The sequence below is a fragment of the Ornithorhynchus anatinus genome, chromosome 9 (genome assembly GCF_004115215.2).
Source record: "Ornithorhynchus anatinus isolate Pmale09 chromosome 9, mOrnAna1.pri.v4, whole genome shotgun sequence".
NCBI lineage: Eukaryota > Metazoa > Chordata > Mammalia > Monotremata > Ornithorhynchidae > Ornithorhynchus > Ornithorhynchus anatinus.
Genome location: NC_041736.1, coordinates 588744 through 609750, shown reverse-complemented (window position 1 = coordinate 609750; position 21007 = coordinate 588744). Strand labels below are relative to the sequence as shown.

General features: G+C 46.6%; 1 protein-coding gene and 1 long non-coding RNA gene across 5 annotated transcripts in view; one reads left to right on the top strand and one right to left on the bottom strand.

Annotated features, from left to right (window-relative positions):
* The window catches only part of DARS1 (aspartyl-tRNA synthetase 1), a 62015-nt gene that overhangs the window by 16015 nt on the left and 24993 nt on the right, over positions 1-21007 (top strand). For 3 of the 4 annotated variants that reach the window (XM_029071757.2, XM_029071755.2, XM_029071756.2), the window contains one exon: positions 1-103. In XM_029071757.2, coding sequence (XP_028927590.1) covers positions 1-103 — 103 coding nt within the window. Of the gene's footprint in view, positions 104-455; positions 576-21007 lie in introns of those variants that run through there. The other variant, XM_029071758.1, reaches the window with a different exon arrangement.
* On the bottom strand, positions 10096-10941 carry LOC114814221. The gene is made up of 2 exons (XR_005660319.1): positions 10875-10941; positions 10096-10269 (listed from the first exon to the last, which is right to left on the bottom strand). It is a non-coding gene; the product is annotated as an uncharacterized LOC114814221 (long non-coding RNA).

The following is a 21007-nucleotide window of genomic DNA, read 5'->3' as shown; positions in this document are numbered from 1 at the left end:
GGAAGCAGTGTTTTTTAGTCCTACGTCAGCAGCAGTTTAATGTCCAGGCTCTTGTGGCTGTGGGAGACCATGCAAGCAAGCAGATGGTAAAATTTGCTGCCAAGTAAGTAAGCAATTATATCCTGTTGTCAAAGTAAACAATGGTGGGAACCAGGACTCCCAGGGGTTGGGACCATTTTCACACATTAACATCAATGCTTCGTTTGTTTTAAAATGTACGTATTTAAATTGTCAGTGCACTACTGCACTGAATACATTAAACTTACAAAAGATAAAATAGAGCACAGGCTTGAAATTCATTTGGAACTGCTGAAGCAGCACTCTCTCTCCATAGACAACACACATTTACTTTCAACCAGAGGAACAAAAAGCCTGGCAGGCCTAACATAGCAGGACGCTCTCTTTATGTGTGTTTGTGCAGGCTTCGTTTTTCCCTTAAGGATGAGATTTATAGTAAGGCTCCAGAGTTTTTAACCATTTGAAAAAGAACAATAGAAAATCAGTACGGAAGAATGCAACCAAATGGCTTTGAATATGAGCAAGAGGAAAGTAAAAACAAGTGCTGAAGTTTTTAAGTAAGTCACCGTCGCTCTCTGACAGGATTTACATTTTCTTTTGCGGATTCCCAGGAGAATGGGAAAGGTGCCTGGAGATGGGCCAAAAGCCAGCGCAGTTACCTGTCCTGAGAAGGAGGCTGAGCTTGAAAGCTAGGCACCTGAATGGCCCTGGCTCCTTTACCCCAAAGTCCTACCAAAATCCAGTTAGAGCACCTGTGGGAAAATAAGTTCCTAGGTCCCAACCAATGTGGCTTCAAAAAGAACAAGTCCTATTGGTTGATATACTATGGGTGGTGACCAGTCCCTTATGTCAAAGCACTGGCCCAGAAGTTGAGAGGAGCTGAGGGGATGAGCAAATTCTGGGCCAATTGCCAAATTCAGCCCCGATTGGGAAAAATGAGGTTTAGACCACCCAGTTTGGGAGCAGCGGGTCCCCAAGGAGATGAGTCCCCTGTGGCCCAGCCGGGGAGGCAACAAGCAGGGTTACACAGAACGTTGGCGTGGGGCCCCAGACTGTGGAGAAAGAAAGGCCCCGGGGCAAGAGGAGGAGTTCAGAAAACAAATCACAAGTCCTAGTGAATCGCTTTGGGATATCAGATCAGAAGGGAAGTGTGTAAACCGAAAACATGGTCAGAAGAAACAGAATGAAGCTAATGAAGGAAAGGTGCAGAGAAGTCCAGAGAATACAAAATAGGTGTTAAGCTCCTAAATGAGGCCATTCCTGAGTCAGACTAGCATTCTACCTGCCCCAGTGTTCTTCCTATGCCTGTGACACCAGGATGCCTGGGGCAGTCGTGGGCTGGTTGCTTCCTGTGCACTGATCACTGTACTGAGTATTTGAGTGAGTAAAGAAGAGGTAAAGGACCCGGTCTCCATCCCCCAAGGAGCTTCCAGTCATACACAGGACTGATTAGGGGCAGAGTTGCAGTTAGTGTAATTTTACACTGTGGAGGTTGCCCTCCTGGATATCATCCTCAAACTGAGGCGGGGATCATCCAACTTTCTTAACCCACTGTGCACCTCCCAATCGGGAGATGATCCAAACCCCACTTGCTTTTGGTCTGCCTAACTTCCTGTGGGAATGAATTCCATATGCTTACCACACAGCGTTTGAAGAAGTATTTCCTTTTGTATGCCGTGAACCTCCCACCCTCCAGCTTCAATGGATGCCCCCTGTGTTGGTATTGTGGGATTTGGGTAGCAACGATTCTTCGTCTACCCCGTCCACACCCTTCGTGATTTTGTAGACTTGAGTCATGTCCCTTGTCAGCCTTTGTCTTTCCAGACTGAAGGGTCCTAACTCTTTAGTCTCTGCTCTTGTGGAAGCTTCTCCATCTCCCTGATCATCTGGTTGCTCTTTTCAGAACATCCCCAAGCCTGACTTCCCTTCCTCAAAGACTTTGACTGAGACTTCTTGCAGGGTTCCATGCGCGGGTGGGCTGTGGATTACGTCACTGTCATCTATAATTTTCGAGCACTGCAGTGCAATGCAGCTTGCATCCTGTTTTCTGAAAACACAGGGACTGCATTGCCTTCTTGTAGACCCCTACGTTAAGGAAACGTTCATCACAGTACTCACTCACTGAGATGCTGTGCACTTGGGCTCCACCATTTCTTCTGACGCCATATCGTGCTGTATCCAGTCAGGCTTGTATTGTCAGCTGAATGCTCCCCAATTCTGCTGAGAAGCAGCCTGCCCTATTGGATAGAACGTGGGCCTGGTAGTCAGAGAAACTGGGCTCTGATCCTGGCTCTGCCACTTCTCTGCTATGGTGACCATGGGCAAGTCACTTCACTTCTCTGAGCCTCAATTACCTCAGCTATAAAATGGGGATTAAGACCGTGAACACTGGGGGATAAGGACTCTGTCCAACCTGATTATCTGGTATGTTCCCTAGCACTTAATACAATCCCTGGCACTTAATAAGTGATTAATAAATATGATTTAAAAGAAAAGTTCTAGGCAAAAAGTGGAGTGAAAATATGCATTATAGCAGATTAGAGTGTATGGGGCACTTGGAAACATTCAACAGAATAGAAGATTATCTCTGCCATCCAGTAATTTACTGTTCAGTAAGGGAGAAAGATGATACAAACAGCCAGACGTGTCATAAATATAAGAATAAGATCTTGGATATAGCGGTTTAGTTTCCTAGGGGTTTTTTTTAGATATTCAGATTCTGTTTCGTATCTTTTGTATCTTGTCTCTCTTTGATTCCTCTGTTTTTGATCTACAGATCAAAACAGACGGCATCTTTTATAGCTGTGTCCTTACTCTTTTACATATTGCAGTATTCGGGGGTTTGTGTCTGCTTGTCTCCCCCATTAGATTGTCTGCTCCTCAAGGGTCAGGGACCGTGTCATTGGCTCTGCCCTTTGTTCCCAAGAACTCAGTGCAAGTACTTTGCTCAGTGATGTTGTTAAGGGCGAAGACAGTGACTAAAACAAACTGGGGAAATGCTCCTGCAAAAACAGGATGAAAGTCAATAGGAACAAGTATAAGGTAGTGCACGTGGGGAGGAAAAACAAATGGCACAATCCAGCTTGAGGAAAGCCTGGCTAGAAAAGACCACAGACCGAATGAGTCAGCAGCACAGAGTGCTGGAACTGAAAAGCCCAGCTTGGAACCGGATGAATCAACAGAAGTGACTGGTAAGAGTCAGGAAATAATCCCTCCACTCTACTTGGAGTTAGGCAGCTTGTTATCAGAATAGTAGGTCCAGTTTTGGTCCCTTCAATTTATTGAGAGTTTGGAGGCACCAGACAAGGGTCCGGGTAAATGTGACCAAAATAATTAAAGAACTGGAAAACAGTTCCTCGGAGGAAATCCAAAAGGTATTGGGGTGGTTCTGCATGGAGAAGAGAAGCGGCTTCTTAAACGTCCAAGCTGTTTATGTGGGGGCTTTCCGGCCAGCCCACGTAGGGCTCAAGAGGGGAAATGGGCTCTAGTGAACACCAGGGCTGCTTTGTGAGGGACCTCTTGATCATCAGGGTGGCTAAAAACCTCTAGTCGGGTCCCGGTGGAAACCCAGCTACCTCAGTCGTTGGACCACAGACGCAGAGGCCTGCAACAGTTGGCCTCTTCTGGCCTCTTCAGCTCTGGGATCCTAAATTGGGGCTAAGCCAGCTCTCCTCATGTATGTCAGAGAGCATCCCAGGATCGTAGCAGAGAACTGGTCCTTGTGAGCAATGAGTCATCATGTTGGAATTGTGAATACCTGTGGAGCTTTGAAGCAGTCATCCCAATCTGCCCCACGCCGGGCAAACCCTTCCCAGGCCTGGGCCACGTTCTGGGCGCCATGGCTCAGGAGAAATTGGAAGAACTCAGAGACTGTTCCAAGGGTCGCTGCAAAGGCATTGCATAGCAGGGAAAAGCAGGCAACCGTGAGGTAGAACCTAAGTGGGAAAGCCTGAAGAACGGAAGGTTGTGGGCAATTCCGTAAGTCTTGAAGGAAGCTTGACCAGTTGTTCACATTATTTGAGGCTAGCACGTGTGGAAATGGGCATAGCCACAGCATACAGAATTAAACCCGGTGTAAGGAAAGCTTTCTTGTCCATGAGTGGTGTTTAAAAAAATTTTGGTGTTATCTGTGATTCTTTCAGTCTGTCGCTAAATCCTGTCTGTTCATTCTTAGCAACATTTCCAGAATGTGACCTTTCCTTTCCATCCGAACTTCCAACAGGCTAGTCCAGGCACTTGTGTCCATACTTGGGTACTGCACCAGCCTCTTCGCTGCCCTCCATGCCTCCAGTCTCTCCCCTGTCCAGTCCATACTTTGCTGTGCTGCCCAGGTCATTTTTCCCAAACATCATTCTGCACACATCCCCCAACTCTTCAAAAAACTCCACTGACTGCCCATTCTTCTCCACATCAGTCAATCAGTGGTATTCATTGAGCCCTTGCTGTGTGCAAAGCACTGTAGTAAAAACTTAGGAGAGTACAGTACAACAGAATTGGTAGACACATTCCTTGCCATTAAGGAGCTTTCGGTCTGGAGTGGGAGACAGACAATATAAATAGATTATGGGTGTTTATATAAGTGCTGTGAGAATGCGGGTGGGGTGAATATCAAGTGTCCAAAGGGTACAGATTCAAGTGCATAAGCAACACAGAAGGGAGAAAAGAGGGCTTAATAGGGGAAGGCGGTGTGATTTTAATAAGGCTTTGAAGGTGGGGAAAGTGGCGGTTTGAAATATATGGAGAGGGAGGGAGTTCCAAGTCAGAGGGAGGATGTGGACGAGGGGTCGGCAGTGAGATAGATGAGATCAAGGTCCAGTGAGTAGATTGGCATTAGAGGAGTGAAGGGTGTGGGCTGGGCTGCAGTCAGAAAGCAGTGAGTTAAGGTAGGGGGCAAACTGATAAAGTGCTTTGAAGCCAATACTTAAGAGTTTCTATGTGATGTGGAGGTGGAAGGGCAATCACTGAGCATTCTTGAGTGGGAAGATGTGAACCGACCATTTTTTTAGAAAAATCATCCGGGCAGCAGAGTATAGTATGGACTGGAGTGGGGAGAGACAGGAGGCAGGGAGGTCAGCGAGAAGACTGATGCAGTAATCTAGGTGTGCAAGGATCGAAGCAGCACGGCCCAGTGGAAGGAGCGCCGGCCTGGGAGTCAGAAGACCTGGGTTCTCATTCCAGCTCCACCACTTGTCTGCTTTGTGACTTTGGGCAAGTCACTTAACTTCTCTGTGCCTCAGTTACCTCATCAGTAAAATGGGAATCAACACTGTGAGCCCCATGTGGGACATGGACTGTCTCCAACCTGCTTATCTAGTACCCCCGCACTTAGAACAATGCCTAGCACATAGTAAGCGTGTAACAAATATTACTGGAAAAAACTGCTTGATCACTGTAGTAGCAGTTTGGATGGAGCTTATTGTGGGCAGGGAATGTGTCCTGTTTATTGTTGGATTGTATTCTGCCAAACACTGAGGTAAGTGCTTTGCATGCAGTAAGTGCTCAATAAATACATTTTAATGAATGAGAGGAAAGTGTGGATTTTAGTGATGTTGTGAAGGCAGACCCAACAGGATTTGGTGACATTGAATATGTGGGTTGAATGAGGTGAGTCAAGGGTAATGCCAAGGTTACAGATTTGTGAGACAGGGAGGAGAGTATTGTTGTCTACAGTGATGGAAAAGACAGGGAGGACGGGGTTTTGGTGGGAAGGTGAGGGGTTCTGGTTCTGTTTCAGGCAGAAATTTCTGACTGTTGGCTTCAAGACACACTCAGCTCTCTCTCTCCTACTTCTCCTCTCCCACTATACTACAGCTTGCATATTTGTTTCTTTTAAAGCCAGTCTACAAACTGGGCCTGGTTCTCACTCCTCCCACCCCCGACCTCTTCTTGTTCACATCCTCCTTCCTACGTCTGTCAATCAACCAGTCAGCAGTATTTATTGAGCACTTACTATATGCAGAGCACTATACTAAACTCTTGGGAAAGTATAATATCAAAGAATTTGCAGACACAAACAAGCCCAAAAGAGCTTACAGTCTAGAGGGAGAGGCAGACATTAATATGAATAAATCATTTGTAATACATACTTTGAAGATATGAACACAAATGCTGTGAGGTTGGGATTGGGGCAAATATCAAATGTCCAAAGGTCACAGATCCAAGTGCATAGATGATGCAGAAGGAAGAGCAAGCTGGTGAAAAGAGGGCTTAATCGGGGAAGGCCTCTTGAAGAAGATGTGACCTTAATATTGCTTTGATGGTGGAGAGAGTGGTGGTTTGGTGTATACGGAGGGGGAGTGAGTTCCCGAGTAGTGGGAGGGTGTTGGGAAGTGGTCGGCGAAACGGACAAGAAGGGGGCACAGTAAGTGAGCGCTAGAGGAGCGCAGTGTGCGGGCTGGGCTGTAGTAGAAGATTAGTGAGGTGAGGCAGGTCGAGACAAGCTAATTGAATTGCTTTAAAGTCAGTGGTAAGGAGGTTCTGTTTGATGTGGAGGTGGATGGGCAGCTGTTGGAGATTCTTGAAGAGTGGGGAGACATGGACTGAATGTTTTTTGTTGATAAATGACCTCTGTGGCAGAATGAAGTAGGAATTGGAGTGGGGAGAGACAGGAGGCAGGGAGGTCAGGGAGGAGGCAGATGCAGCAGTTAAGGTAGGATAGGATAAGTGCTTGGAGCAGCATGATAGAAGTTTGTATGGAGAGGAAAGGGTGGATTTTAGCAAAGTTGTGAAAGATGGACCACAGGATTTGGTGACAGATTGAATATGTGGTTGGAGTGAGATGAGGACAATGCCAAATTTATGGGGTTGTGAATTAGGGTGAGTAGTTGTGTTGTCTACATTGATGGGAAAGACATTGGGAGGACGGGGTTTGGGTAGGAAGATTAAGGAGTTGAGTTTTGGAACTTCTTTCTTCACATCAGCACACTGCTGCTCTTCCCATCTTCAGAGTCCTTCTGAAATCCCAACTCCAGGAGATTTTTCTCAAATTAATCTAGCCCCTGGAGGGCAGGGAACTTGTCTACCAACTCTGTTATATTATACTCCCCTAAGTGCTTAGTATAGTGCTCTGTACACAGTAAGCCCTCAGTAAATGCCATTGATTGATTGATTCTTTCCTCCCCCTCCAAACTCCCACCTCAGGATCTCCTTGTCACTTAGGCATTTTGTTGCACTTATGATCATGTATATTACTTGCTTCTCTTTGCAATTCATTTTATTGACTGTCTTCCTTGTGAGCTTGTAAGCTCCTTGAGGGCAGGAATTGTGTTTACAGACTCTCTTGTACTTTCCCAAGGACTTAGTACAATTCAGTAAACTTTACTGATCTATTGATTAAAAATGAGAGTAGATCGGGGATCTCCTCAGTGCATCTTGGTACAAGTTGAGTAGTTCCTCTTCTGTCTAGCCTGGGCATACAGGGTCTTCCCCGCGTGGCCAGGGCAGACTAGTTTGCGATCCTTTGGAGATCTCAGAGTCTGTCCTGCAGCACTTCCAACTTACTTGGTATTAGTTTTCCAGCCAATAATTTGAGACCATAGAATGACCAGCTGGAAGTTCAGCCAGCCAAGAGGGAAGAAGGGTGGTTTTGAAGTTACAGAGAAAGCCTATGGCTGTTGGCTCTCATCTGCATGGAAGGGGTTTTCTCCAGTGGACCATTGGGTGGCCCTCAGGCTACAATTCTCCTGGGACTGGTCTGCAAGCCCCAGGAATGAGCCGGTGACTGTAGGTGCTTGTTCTCGCCGGAAGAGTCAGGTTTGTGCAGGGACTAGTAATGGGGATAAGATTTGAACTTGTGCTTTAATGGAGCAGAGTAGCATGATTATGTTTGCAATTCTGCCTTCTTCTTGCAGCAGGGAAGCTGGCACTGAGATCAATGTATTTGAGAAACCGGCTACATCTTAGAAGTACCCTCAGAGGCCAAGCTGCAGTACCCGGTTCCAGCCGTTTTCTCTACGGTTTGTGGCATTCGCCAGCCCTGGGCAGAGAGCAAGGCTTTCAGCTAAACTTTCTCACTCTCTGACACCACTCACTCATTCATTCCCCTAGACTGAGAGCTCATCATGGGCTGGGAACACATCTGCTAATTCTGTTGCATTGTATTCTCCCAAGCACTTAATACAGTGCTTTGTGCATAGTAAGCGCTCAGTAAATACCATTGATTGATTCATTGGGAAAGTTCCGTAGTGCTCCAGGTGTAAAAGATAGTTTTCAGAATTTATAAGTTGTGGTCATTTCCCCTAACTGCGTAATCTGTGGGGGCAGTGTGCTCAACAGGAGCAGTTTCCAAAATTTGGAGGCCTGATCTCGTGGTAAGGCAAGTATTTAAGAACAAGATTTTTGTAAAAGAAGCAGTAGCAGTAAACAGGAGGAGTTCCTCTTTTGCATTAAATGAAAAATGAGAACTTTCATAACCTGTTGTGGTCTAACTGTATTGGCATTCTGTTATACTCTACTGTAAATATGTCGGCTTGCCCGGAAATGGTTCTGGGAGTCTTAACCCCTAGAGAGATAATCTAGGTATCCCGTCTTTCAGATAAGCAACTCTAAAACATGAAAAATATTAATGATGCAGAACAGTGGTTCATTAATTAGAACCCTTTGGAGTTGAAGAGTTGTTCTTGTTTTTCCCCTAGCCTGAAGAAAGGCATTCCATTCAACAGTGAAAGGGTGCCCTTTTTTTTGTTTTTTTTTTGAGATGGGGATTTATCTCCTTCTTTGATGTTCCCTGTTTCTTTGGTAGGGAGGGACAAGAAGTTGGTGGGGAAGAGGTTTTCTCGTCACCATCAGGGTATTTCCTGAACACCCACTCAGTAAAATATTAATAAGTGATAGTATTGATTGCGTGCCCACTGGATACATCTTGCTTTTCTGTCTCTTGGGAAAGTACAAAACAGACCAGTATGACATGTTCCCTGCCCACAAGGTGTTACCCTCTAGCGGATATGCTGAGCAATGTACGGGGTGCTTGGGTTAGTACAATAATGGCAAAAGACACTGTCCCTGCCCTCAAGGAGGCAGGGTGAAATTCAGGGCGCGAGGGACGGTGCATGGCAGGACAATCTTGGGAAGCAGCGTGGCTCAGTGGAAAGAGCACGGGCTTTGGAGTCAGGGCTCATGAGTTCGAATCCCAGCTCTGCCACTTGTCAGCTGTGTGACTGTGGGCAAGTCACTTAACTTCTCTGTGCCTCAGTTCCCTCATCTGTAAAATGGGGATTAAGACTGTGAGCCCCACGTGGGACAACCTGATTCCCCTGTGTCTAAGCGCTTAGAACAGTGCTCTGCACATAGTAAGCGCTTAACAAATACCAACATTATTATTATTCATCTTTCCACCTGTGCGACTGTATTTGGTGCCCATAGCTGCCTGGTGGTGGGCTGAAGAATCATTGTGCTCCTTAAATAGAAAAGGGATCCAGTCCAACCAATGGGGTTCTTTTACACTCCATGTGCTTATGAGGAATGGGTTCTACTGAGCTGCTTATGAGTCTGATGTTATTTCCTGATCAGTCTCTTAGGGGACTAGGACTGAGGTCCTGAGCGCTGCACGAAGTGATCAGGCGAGTGTGGTTGGGTCCCTGCTCCGAAGGAGCATACACTCCAATGAGGGAGACTGACAGACACCAGCCATTCACCAGCACTACTCCTGCCAAATATGGAAGGATCAATAGGGGAACAAGTATTAATCCAAGTCAGGTGTGCCCACGAGGGCTAAGAGTGGCTGATGGAAGGCAGAGCTTCCCGGCTCACCTTTCTAAGTCTAGGGCTCAGGGTCAAGGCTCCGGCCTGGGTGAAATCCCCCTGCTCTGACTACAGATGTCATTTGTGTTGATGGGGCATAAGTGTCCCTGAGCACATGGTCAGCTCCCTTGATCAGTCGAGAGTGGTTCGATCTTTCCTTGAGTCATTTGTTCTCGAGCCCCAGCCCCCCCCCCCCATTTGCCACACCCTCCTCCTCCCCCCCCACTGTGAACTCCGGACTTCCCCGGGCGGATGAACCTGTTTGGAGATGTGCACCTGTTGCCACAACAGTTCCCCTCCCTAAGCTTCTCAATGTAGAAACATTGCTGGCCCCCCTGCTGTGCTTGATGGACTCTTTTGCCAGTTGGGGAGAAAGGCTGGATGATGAAAGCAGTTCCTGGATTTGAGGTTCCCAATCAGTCAATCCTGGCCTGCAATTACACCTTGTACAGCAACTAGTAGTTGGCTCAGCATCATTCGGTCAGTTCAGCAATCAGTTTTCTTTCAGCAAATCTAATGCCAGGCAGAGGAGAGATGTTAGTACCGAAAAAGTCAAATTGTATAGTCAGTGCTCTAGTAACTATTATCATGAGGGTCTGGGAAGTTAAGGATAAATTAAACCCCAAACTCTGTCCTCCTCTTCCTCCTTCCCAGCCCTTTATCAGCACCACTGACAATTAACACTTGACAGATGTAGGTTTCACTTCTCCCTTCATCCTTTGTCTCCATTTCACTCCCTCCCTCCCTCACAGTAGGTGTAAAGGGACAGAGAAATGGCTCAAGAGTAGTTGGTGAAAAGCACGGCAGAGCTCTCTACCCACCTGGGTGACTGCATTTGGTGCCCGTAGATGCCTGATCGTGGGCCGAAGAATCGTTATGCTCCGTAACTGGAAAACGTTAAGCCTTTCTCCCTCCCCAAAGCACCCAAAGTACTTGGAGAGAGGTCACTGTAATGCGGCAGATAGTGATCAGTCATTGGTCTTGATTGAACATCCACTGTGTGCAGTCTGCCGTAATCAGCGTCTGCTTTGTGCAGAGCACGTTTACTCACTTTTAGGAATGATTTCAAACATGGCTATTTTAAGATTTTGCTTGCAGTATGAGATGGTTGCTCTTACCTTCTAAGCCCTAAGTCCTCCATGTCTCCCAGCTTTCTCATCTGTGTTGTCAATTCTACCACTCCATGTCATAGAAGCCCCCAACCTTGCTGTCTTCTTGGACTCCTCACTGCTCTCACACTCTACTATGGAATCTTGCCAACGCTTCCTCCAAAACATTTTGTGGCTCTGCCCTGTTTTCTCCACTCATTCACCTTTCTTGGGTCAAGCACTAGTCAGATTATAATTAGGCTATTTTATCAGCTTCCTTGTTGATCTCTCTGCCTCCAGCCTCTCCCTTGCCTCAGTCCTTGCCTAGGTTGCTGCCCAGATCATCTTCCTGAAGAGTTGCTCAGTACAACATCTTCCCCCCAGTCCAATGAATACCAATTTCCTTCCGCATCCAGCCAATGCCCAGGACTACTTTCCATTTTCCATTTTCCAGCTCTCACCATTTCACACAGAGGCTGGTTACACCCTCTCCTGCCCTCTTGGTCACGCGGTTCCCCCTAACCCTAACCCTTTCCCCTAAAATCTGCCACTTCTTAGTCTTCCCCACCTTCAAAGCCTTTCTAAAATCCTACCTCCTCCAGCAAATCATTCTCAACTAATTTCCCACACCCCAGGTTTTAGAAACCTTAAAGACACCTCTAGCTCTTTGGTATTTTTAAGCCCATCTTTACCTTTTTGTGTATGTGTGTGTGTGAACATTCAATTTATTCTGAATTCATTATTTGAAAATGTTTTAATTGGTCCCCCTGACCCCCTTTTGAGATTAAGTTCTTTAAGGGCCAAGTAATGTGTCTTGTGATGCTTCTATTATACTGTCCCAAGTGCTTAGCATAGTGTGTTGTGCTCAGGTGCTCAGTGAACACCATCACTACTGCTACTACTTGTATTGAGCCACTGTGGAAGTCTTGACCAAAGGGAGAATGAAATAGATCCATTACGGGCGGATGGTGCAGTAGTCCAATTCTGCCTTGAATATTGAATCAGACTAGCCAATTCAATTTCCTTCTGATTTTAAGAAAAGTTCTTTGTGGGCAGGGATCGTGCCTTCCAACTCTAATGTGCTGTATTTTCCCAAGTGCTTAGTACAATGCTCTGCACACAGTAAGCACTCAGTAAATACCGTTGATTAAGAGAACATTCGTACTCTTTGAGCTCAATTTTTCTCTTCCTGGATTCACCCTTTCAGCTGGGGTTCTAGTTGGTTCAGAGGGAGAATCAAAGAGCAGCAGAGTCGAGGTCCGGGGCTGAATAGTCCCAAAGTGTGAGTCGACCCCTAGTCAGGTCTGTTTGTTCTATTCCACAGGCCCAGTGCATACATGTCCAGTGTAATGAAGCATCTGAGTACTGGGCTAGGGCAGAGAAATCAAAGTCATCCAAGCCTCTGATAGTACTTGGAGAACATGTTGGGACCAAGAGGCTAACAGATGCCATTGGCAAGAAGGGCTAAGCCCAGCATCTCCCGGTGATGGACCTATCTTTCTTCCTTTGATGCAGGAGAGATCGGAGCCCACAGAAGGCAGTGTGTGGGTGTTTGGGATATTAGACTGGCTCCTCCAGAGGACGCTGTTGCCCTCGCCGCTCTTCATTCTGAGGGTCCTACCTTAGGCCATTTTACAGTCCATGGTCAATCAACCAGTGGTATTTCTTGAACCCTCCCTGTGTGCAGAGCACTGTACTAAGCACTTTGGAGATTACAGTTCAACAGATTTGGGATCCCTGAAGGGCTGGCAGCTGTTGGGAGGCGTGGCAGCAGCAGCTCCTGAGAAGGTGGGTGGGGAGGAGACGTCGATGGGGTGTGGAGTGAGCTGCAGCCCCGGCTTCTCTGAGAGGTCTCCCCGGGATAACGTCCGTGACAGATAATTCAGACTTGCCACCACCTCTCCCCGGGGAGTTGGCAGTTTCCATTGGTTTTCTTGAGGTGGTCTTTACCCTTGCCTCTTTCCCTCTCCCCTCGTGTTCCTGCATCCCTAAGAGGGGAACAAGCATCATTTTAACCAGCCTTTTCTTGGGTAGGGGAAAGCAACTTGCTAGAGCAAGATTACCCTGTCAGCTTTTGGTTCAGTATGCCATTCCCTCATCACCTGTAGTCAACCAATCAATCAGTGGTATTTATTAAGCACACACTATGTGCAGAGCACTGTCCTAAGCGCTCGAGAGTACAGCCCAATTAGCAGACACACTCCCTGCCCGTAATGAGTTTACAGTCTGAAGGGGGAGACTAATCTCGGCACTGCTGAATCTGGAGGCGGGACGCTGCCTCCTTTTCCGTATTAGGGAGCAGAGTCAACTTGGTTACGGTCACCATAGCTGGCTGTTGGAAAACGGTTTTATGGATGTACCTTTTATGGTGACTGGTTTTTAAAAATACCCTGAGAGGTCTCGAGTTAATAGAATGATGGCATGAATTTCTAATGCATGATGCATGTTCTTTTCAATGCTCCACATTCTTTAAACGTCAGAGTGGCCCTCACTGACTGACGAGATGTGGGACTCGGCGGTTACTGCTTCGCTTTGTGAGAAGGCTGCAGTGGTCGTCATCTTCTCTCCAAGCAGTGACATCACCAGGCCTGTGATCAGCGTTGTTGGGGATGAAAATCGTGAACTTAAAAGCCAAATAATATGTTTTGGTGTGTTTTCATTGTGATTTTCAATCATCAAAGCCCTTAGTAAAATTATTTAGCAGGCTTCAATAGTTATTTCTGTCAACAGTTTGCTGCTTTCTGGTTCCAGATGTAATTTTCACTCAGTAATGACGCAAGCTTGATCCCATCAGGCTGCCTGGTGCCTGTGCCCTGATGTCCCTCTCGCCAAGAGTCCCGGGTGAAAAGGGAAGTCAGAGAATCAAAGCCCTGAAGGTCCTTAGCTAGGAAAAATTAATTAAACGGTTCCTGGCCGTGAAAATAGTATTTCACACTAGTGGCCAACTGGGTCCCAGGAAGTGATAAGCTCTGATTTATAGCGTCTTTTGACAAATGTGCCCCATTCCCATCCCAATGATAAACTGACCTAGAGTTATTGTTTGAGCTTTTGGTGTCTCTCCCTCCACCCTGAAATCAATCAGTCAATCAGTTAAGGGTATTTCTTGAGCACTTACTGTGTGGAGCCCTAGGGCAAGGCTTGGCCCTGCTGGCTGCCAGGTTGAAAGTGGCCTTCTCAGCCCACACGCTGCAGGGATTTGGATATCATTGACCCTCGACTTTGGGGATGAAAACTTAGAATCACTCTATTTGGAAAGCTAGCATTCGGCTTAGGGGACCGACTGACTGACCCACTTACCCAGCCGATGGGTGTAGAAAATGGATGCAGGCACAGTGGTTTTGTCCATAAGGCGGCTGGGCCCGGGCCTGAGAGATTGCCTTTCTAATCCCCATCAAAACTAAACTCAGCTCTGTGGTTTGTTAGAACTCGGTCTGTAAGCACCCCCAGAGCCAGCCGCTCCATCCTGGGCCCCCCAAATCATGCGTCCTGAGCAACCAGGCAGACCGGCTGGCAGCACGTCATGTCCCGATGTAGCATGTTCCCAACCAGAGGGGCGGGGGCCTGCTTGTCCCTTTGTTTTCCGTCTGTCTGCCCACGGCCGAACAGCAGGCCGGCCTTGCCCTTTGATTCCCTCAGGTCCGGCCCCAGGTGGACTGAAGAAAACCTCTATTACTCCTGACCTATTAAAAGGATTAAGTTAGATATTTCCAGCTGGGATTTCTGATTCCTCTAAAAGATGTGGTGATAGGTCACTTGACTTAATATCTTAAGTAAACCACCATTCAAGCACGTGCTCACTAAGAGTGACCTGACGCCCCTGACGCCCCCGCCCCCCGGATCCGCGTCGCCGAGGTTGCCTTTCTAACCATCCCGGAACCAAGGGAGTGGAGGCCTGTTGGAGAGTTTCTGCCCAGTCCTTGAAAGGTTTTCAATCAAGTCGCCTAGGTTTTATCTGAATGGCTGAATGGCCAAGTCAGATGGCTTCACTGATGCACTCTCTTTCAAAGACAAAATATTAATCAAAAAGGCAGGCTTAATTAGGGGTAAGTGCCCACCCTCCCCCCATATATGTGGGAAAGTACAATTTCCCTGGTTTAGGTGTGAATACCAATTAAGCGCCTGAATGACCATAACCATGCCTTCCCTTCCATCCCTACAGTCTATAGGGACCCAGAACTGTCTGCCTGAAGTGGGTCAGGACATCAGGACCTGGGGGGAGGCATAGAGTAGCATGGACGGGAGGGGGGCATTGGCCCAACCAGGAAGACATCACGGAAGGTGTTCTCCCACCCCGAGTGACATTTCTCTTATCCTGCCATAACTCGGAGTTCAAACCGCAGACCTCCCTCCCCCAACTTTCCTCCTACAAAACCACTTGTTTTTTTGTGTCGTGGGTGCCAGCCATCACTACTTTGCATGGGGTTTCGGTTACTTGTATGTATTGCATTGCTAATTTTAAAAAGAACTGGCTATAAACTCGGGACCCTGCCTTCTCTGAAAGACAGTTGTACCATGAGATAGTTGTCTTAAAGATTTGAAATTCTTTCCTCTGGTTCCCATAGATCAGTTTCTTTGGAACTGGCAACTAGGTCACCTTTGTTTTTGTTACCGTTTGTGCATTTTGTTTGTTTCATTTAGTTGATACCTCTCATCTGTTTTCATGTCATTAGTCATTCCAGTAGGTGATCGAATTGTGAAGTCTCTATAGCTGGGGAGGCACACACATGATCCTCATTCCAAAATGAATCAGTTATGTGTGTGTGTGTGTTGGTTTGTTTGTTTCCCATCGTTTCTAGGTCTTTACCCAATAATTAGCTCTTCTCCTACTAGGTTGTTGGTGTTAATTTTAAAATCATGTTGCGTTTGGAAAAGATCAGAAGATCGCCTAAGGGAGAAGAGTGCCTGCTGGCTTCATCGAAATGTAACTCTTTTCTGATCTTCTCTTATACCAACTCCAGCACATAGCACGGTGGTGCATTAGGACTTAGAAAGCTCTTAATAAACATCATCGTTATTGTTTTCTTCAAACTACATTGGTCCATCCGTAACTAATAATAATTTACGTTGGGTCACTATTATTATAGCCCACCCACCACCACATTGGATTTTTCAACATTGGCTCCCCTTGCTGGCTTCTGTTGATCTCGCAGTCAGCTGTGGTCATCCCCGCCCCAAGTCATTTTCTCCTGTGCATATCCCTGACCAGTCTCATCCCATCCCATGTTTTGTTTCAAACCCCTCCCTGGCTCCAGCCTCGCTTGGAAATTGCCCTGTGTTTGCAAGAGCACTTTCCCAGTTTCTCTGGATCACTTTGAGCCTCATTCTCCCAGGCCTAGAACGGTGACAGCAGGAACAGTGATAGTTGGCATTGAGAAACAAAATGGTCTAGTGGATAGATCCCGGGCCTGGGCATCAGAAGGACCTGGGTTCTAATCCCAGCTCCACCACTTGAATGCTGTGTGAACTGGGCAAGCCGCTTCACTCCCCTGGACCTCAGTTACCTCATCTGTAAATTGGAGACTAAGGCCCTGAGCCCCATGTGAGACATGGGCTGTGTCCAACCCAATTTGCTTGCATCCATCCCAGTGGTTAAGACAGTGTCTGGCACATAGTAACTTAACAAATACCACAATTATTATTATTGTTAAGACCATCATTATCATAAGAGAAGCAGCATGGCTTAGTGGAAAGAGCATGGGCTTGGGAGTCAGAGGGTAATAATAATGTTGGTATTTGTTAAGCGCTTACTATGTGCAGAGCACTGTTCTAAGCACTAGGGTAGATACAGGGTAATCAGGTTGTCCCACGTGAGGCTCACAGTTAATCCCCATTTTACAGATGAGGGAACTGAGGCACAGAGAAGTCAAGTGACTTGCCCACAGTCACACAGCTGCCAAGTGGCAGAGCCGGGATTCGAACCCATGAACTCTGACTCCCAAGCCCGGGCTCTTTTCACTGAGCCACACAGGATGTGGGTTCTAAACCCGGCTCCGCCATTTGTTTGTTGTGTGATCTTGGACAAGCCAATTAACTTCTCGGTGCCTCAGTTCCCTCATCTGTAAAATGGGGATTAAGACTGTGAGCCCCACATGGGACAACCTGATTCCCCTGTGTCTACCCCAGCGCTTAGAACAGTGCTCTGCACATAGTAAGCGCTTAACAAATACCAACATTATTATTATTATTAAAACGGGGATTAAGACTGTGAGCCCCACGTGGGTCAACCTGATTCCCTTGTAACTATTCCAGCACTTCGAACAGTGCTTGGCACATAGTAAGTGCTTAACAAATACCATAATAATAATATATATAATATGTAATACTAATGTATTATTATTATTGGCTTCCGCCCACTGGTCTCTAGCAGAGAGGGAGAGAATGATAGTCCCTGTGGCCGGCGTGGCCCCTGTCGCGGGCCTGTGGCCGCTGCCTGCAGGTGGAGTTGCTGCCCATAGTGCAGCAGCAGAAGTCACCACTAAGCTAAACTGTGCCAGCCCCTCCAAGGGTTTTGGAATACGTTAGAGCATCCCCAGCTGCCAACGAGCTCAGATTTCGAGCCTGGTGTGCCTTGCCCCTACATGGCTACTGGGGTGGTGGGGGGAGCGTGCATAGCAGTGCTCCTCTGGGTGAATTGGGCTCTCTAGATTCCGAACTCTGTCTTCCCAAGAGCTGGCAGCCTCATTCAGGCGAGGGTCATGGCAGTCTGAACGTCTTAGATTTCTTTGCACCAGTTGCAAAGAGACTAAGTCTGGGCCCAGAAGCGATTCCTCAGGGGTGCCCTCAGGAACATCTTGGATTTTCACAAAAGAAAATTCATTTCTTCCTCACTGTATGCCGAACCTATCTGGCTATTCTGGACAGAACCATTTTAGATAACTATCAAAATACAAATCTTGGTCAAATTGTGCAAGGAAAACATGGAGCTGAACTTATTCCTTCTTTTCAAGGTATAGGGGAGAGGTTTTTAAGTAACAGTTGGCAAGAAAATACTATGACTAATAATGAATAGCTAATAAGCAAATCTAAGTTGATCTGATTTGGAGTTGTCTGAAATGTATGCAGACCTGTTGACTTCTTTAATAGGCAACAGATTTTCCATTATTGGAGATTTTGATTTAATTCAATCAGGCAATTAGTCGTATTTATTGAGCACTGACTGTGTGCAGATCACTGTAGTAAGCTCTTGGTAGAGTACAGCATAAAAAGGTTGATAGACATGTTCCCTGCCCACAGCAAACTTACAGCCTAGAGGGGGAGACAGAAATTAATATAAGTAAATTACAGATATGTACATAAGTGCTCTAAGGCTGAGGGAAAGGTGAATAAAGGGAGCAAATCCAAGTGCAAGTCTGATGTAGGAGGGAGTTAGAGGAGAGGAAATGAGGGAAAGTCAGGGAAGACCTCTTGGAGGAGTTGTCTCTTCAATAAGGCTTTGAAGATGGGGAGAGTGATTGTTGAATAATTCTGATGATGCCAAAGGTTGCAGGTTTTACTTTTTCAAAGATGTCCAATCAGATTGGGTGCAGCTGTGAGTTATATGTATAGTAAGATGGTTTGGAACCTGGATCATGCCTATGTTAGGTCTCCTGACATTCTCTGACACTTAAAAGAAGACTGTGTCCCAGATTTGACCCTGGGAGTTCTGAAGGCAGTGTCATGCAACTGCTGCAGGCGGCAAGTAGAGGCAGAGCCAGTCCTGGAGGGGCCAGTCAGAGTGCAATTAGAGGTTTGGAAGGGGGCTTTAGCCCAAACCCTGGGGCCAGGCTGGAAGCATCCGCAAGGGCAACCCTCCTCGAATGGAACTGTCCCAGAGACAAGAGGGACGCTCAGGTGGTTTCCACTTTGTGCTCCACTAGTGTTCCTCGATATTGTCTGGGGAACTTACTGCTCCCAATCAGTCATTCAGTGGGATTTACTGAGTGTTTACTGTAGGCAGAACGATGTCCTAAGTACTTGGGAGAGTGTAATATAATTGACACTATGCCTGCCCACAAAAAGCTTACAGTCTCAAGGGGGAGACAGGCATTAAAATAAATTACAGACAGGGGAAATGAGAGAGTATAAGGAAATCTGCATAAGTGCAGTGGGGCGTAAGGGGTACAGATTCAAGTATACAGATGACACAGAAAGGGGGTGGCAAATAGGGGAGATGAGGGCTTGGGAAAGGCCTCCTGGATGAGATCTGATTTTAGTAGGGCTTTGACACTGTGGAGAGCAGTGGCCCTTTGGAGATGAAGGGAAAGGAGTTCTAGGACAGAGGAAGGACATAGGCTTAGGTTCAGCAGCAAGGCAGATGAGATTGAGGTACAGTGAGTAGGTCAGCTTTAGAGGAGCCAGATTTTGGGGTTGGGTTGTAGTGGGAAATTGGGGAGGTGCAGTTGTAAGGAAAGAGCTGATGGAGGGCCTTAAAGCCAGTGTTGAGGAGATGGCAATCGCCATCCGCGATTGGATAGATTTGGGCCCCCAAGAGGCATGGGACTCTTTCGAATTGGGGGTGAGGGGGATGATAGACATCCTTCAGGCTCAGCAGTTGCTTTCTCTTCCTCCCCAGCACAATAGCCTGGTCTCCCTGTGTGTGTCACCCAGCTGCCCCTCTATGTAGAAAAGAGAAAAAGAAAGAAAATTCTACCATACATAGAGAAGCATCAGAAGCAGAATCTTAAATCTCCCTTGTCCAGAAATTAGTGAACTGATAGCAACAGTAAATATGGGCAATAGAAACTTTAACTCAAACCATGGTCCAACACCAGACTAATCTGTCTTGGTAGGGCTATTCATTGGTGACAAGTGAAAATATCAAGGTTGATGAGCAAGCAGTCCTCTGGATGACTGACCAGCAACAGCCCCACTAGCTTTCTATGGTGCTTTGAGCCCAATTCTTCTGCCTCTGTCCCCTTGATAATGACGACGATGTTGGTATTTAAGTGCTTACTATTTGTCAAGCACTGTCCTAAGCTCTGCAGTAAATAAAAGCTAATCAGGTTGGACAGAGTCCCTGTACCACATGGGGATCACAATCTTAATCCCTATTTTACGGTTGAGGGAACTGAGGCATAGAGAACTTAACTGACTTGCCCAAGGTCACACAGCAGACAAGTGGCAGAGCAAGGATTAAAACCCCGGTCCTTCTCACTACGAGGCCCATATTCTATCCACTAGGTCACGTTGCATCCCTTGTTCACATTGTTCTTCCAGTCTGGGACAGCCCCTTTTCCCAAATCCAAAGGACCACCACATCTCTCCCCAAGTTCAAAGCCCTCTTAAAATTCCACCTCTTCAAGGCCTTCCCTGATTCATTCCCAGCACCTCTAGCCACTTCTAGCACACTGTATTTGTTTCTATCCAACCTCAGCACTTGTATACATCTTTGTTTAGTCCTTTAAATATTCCTAAATTTCTTATGGGTAAGGTGCGTGTCATTTTTTATTGTGTTTTCCCAAGCTTTCAATGCAGTGTAGTGCAATGCAGTGTCCTCGGTAGGTTCTCTGTTAGTGAGGCACAGGGTTATTAAAATATGATGTAAAACAAATGGATAAGCTAAAGGCAGTACTTCTTGGAAGAGGCAAGGAACATCTGAGAAATCATAATTGGTGAACTAAGCCAACATTTGTTAATTTCCACATGTTTGAAACTCGTTCAAATAATTTATTGCCATCTAATTATCTCTCCCATCTATCCTCCTCTCCCACTACAACCCACCCCACACTCCTCATTCCTTCTAATACCATCCTACTCACTGTCCTTGGCTCTCGCTTCTCTTGCTGTCAACCCCTTGCTCATCTGCAGATCCTTCTTCACCTTCCCACTGCAGTCACCATCTTCAAAACTCTACTAAAATCACATCCCAAGGAAACCTTCCTTCCCTGACTAACCTATCACCTCCCCACCCTATTTTCCCTCCCTACTGCATCACCTGGGTACTTGAGCCCAACCCACCTAAGTGCTTAGGTACTCATCCCACCCTCACAACACTTTCTGTACTTATCCTTTCTTCTGGTTTTCTCCCCCTATCTGTAATATATATTGAGCACTTACTGTCTGCCTCTAAAGCACTGTACTAAGCGCTTTGGAGAGTACAGCATAACAATATGAGACACATTCCCTGCCCACAACGAGCTTACAATCTACATTGGGAGACAGCATTAATATAAATAAATTATCGA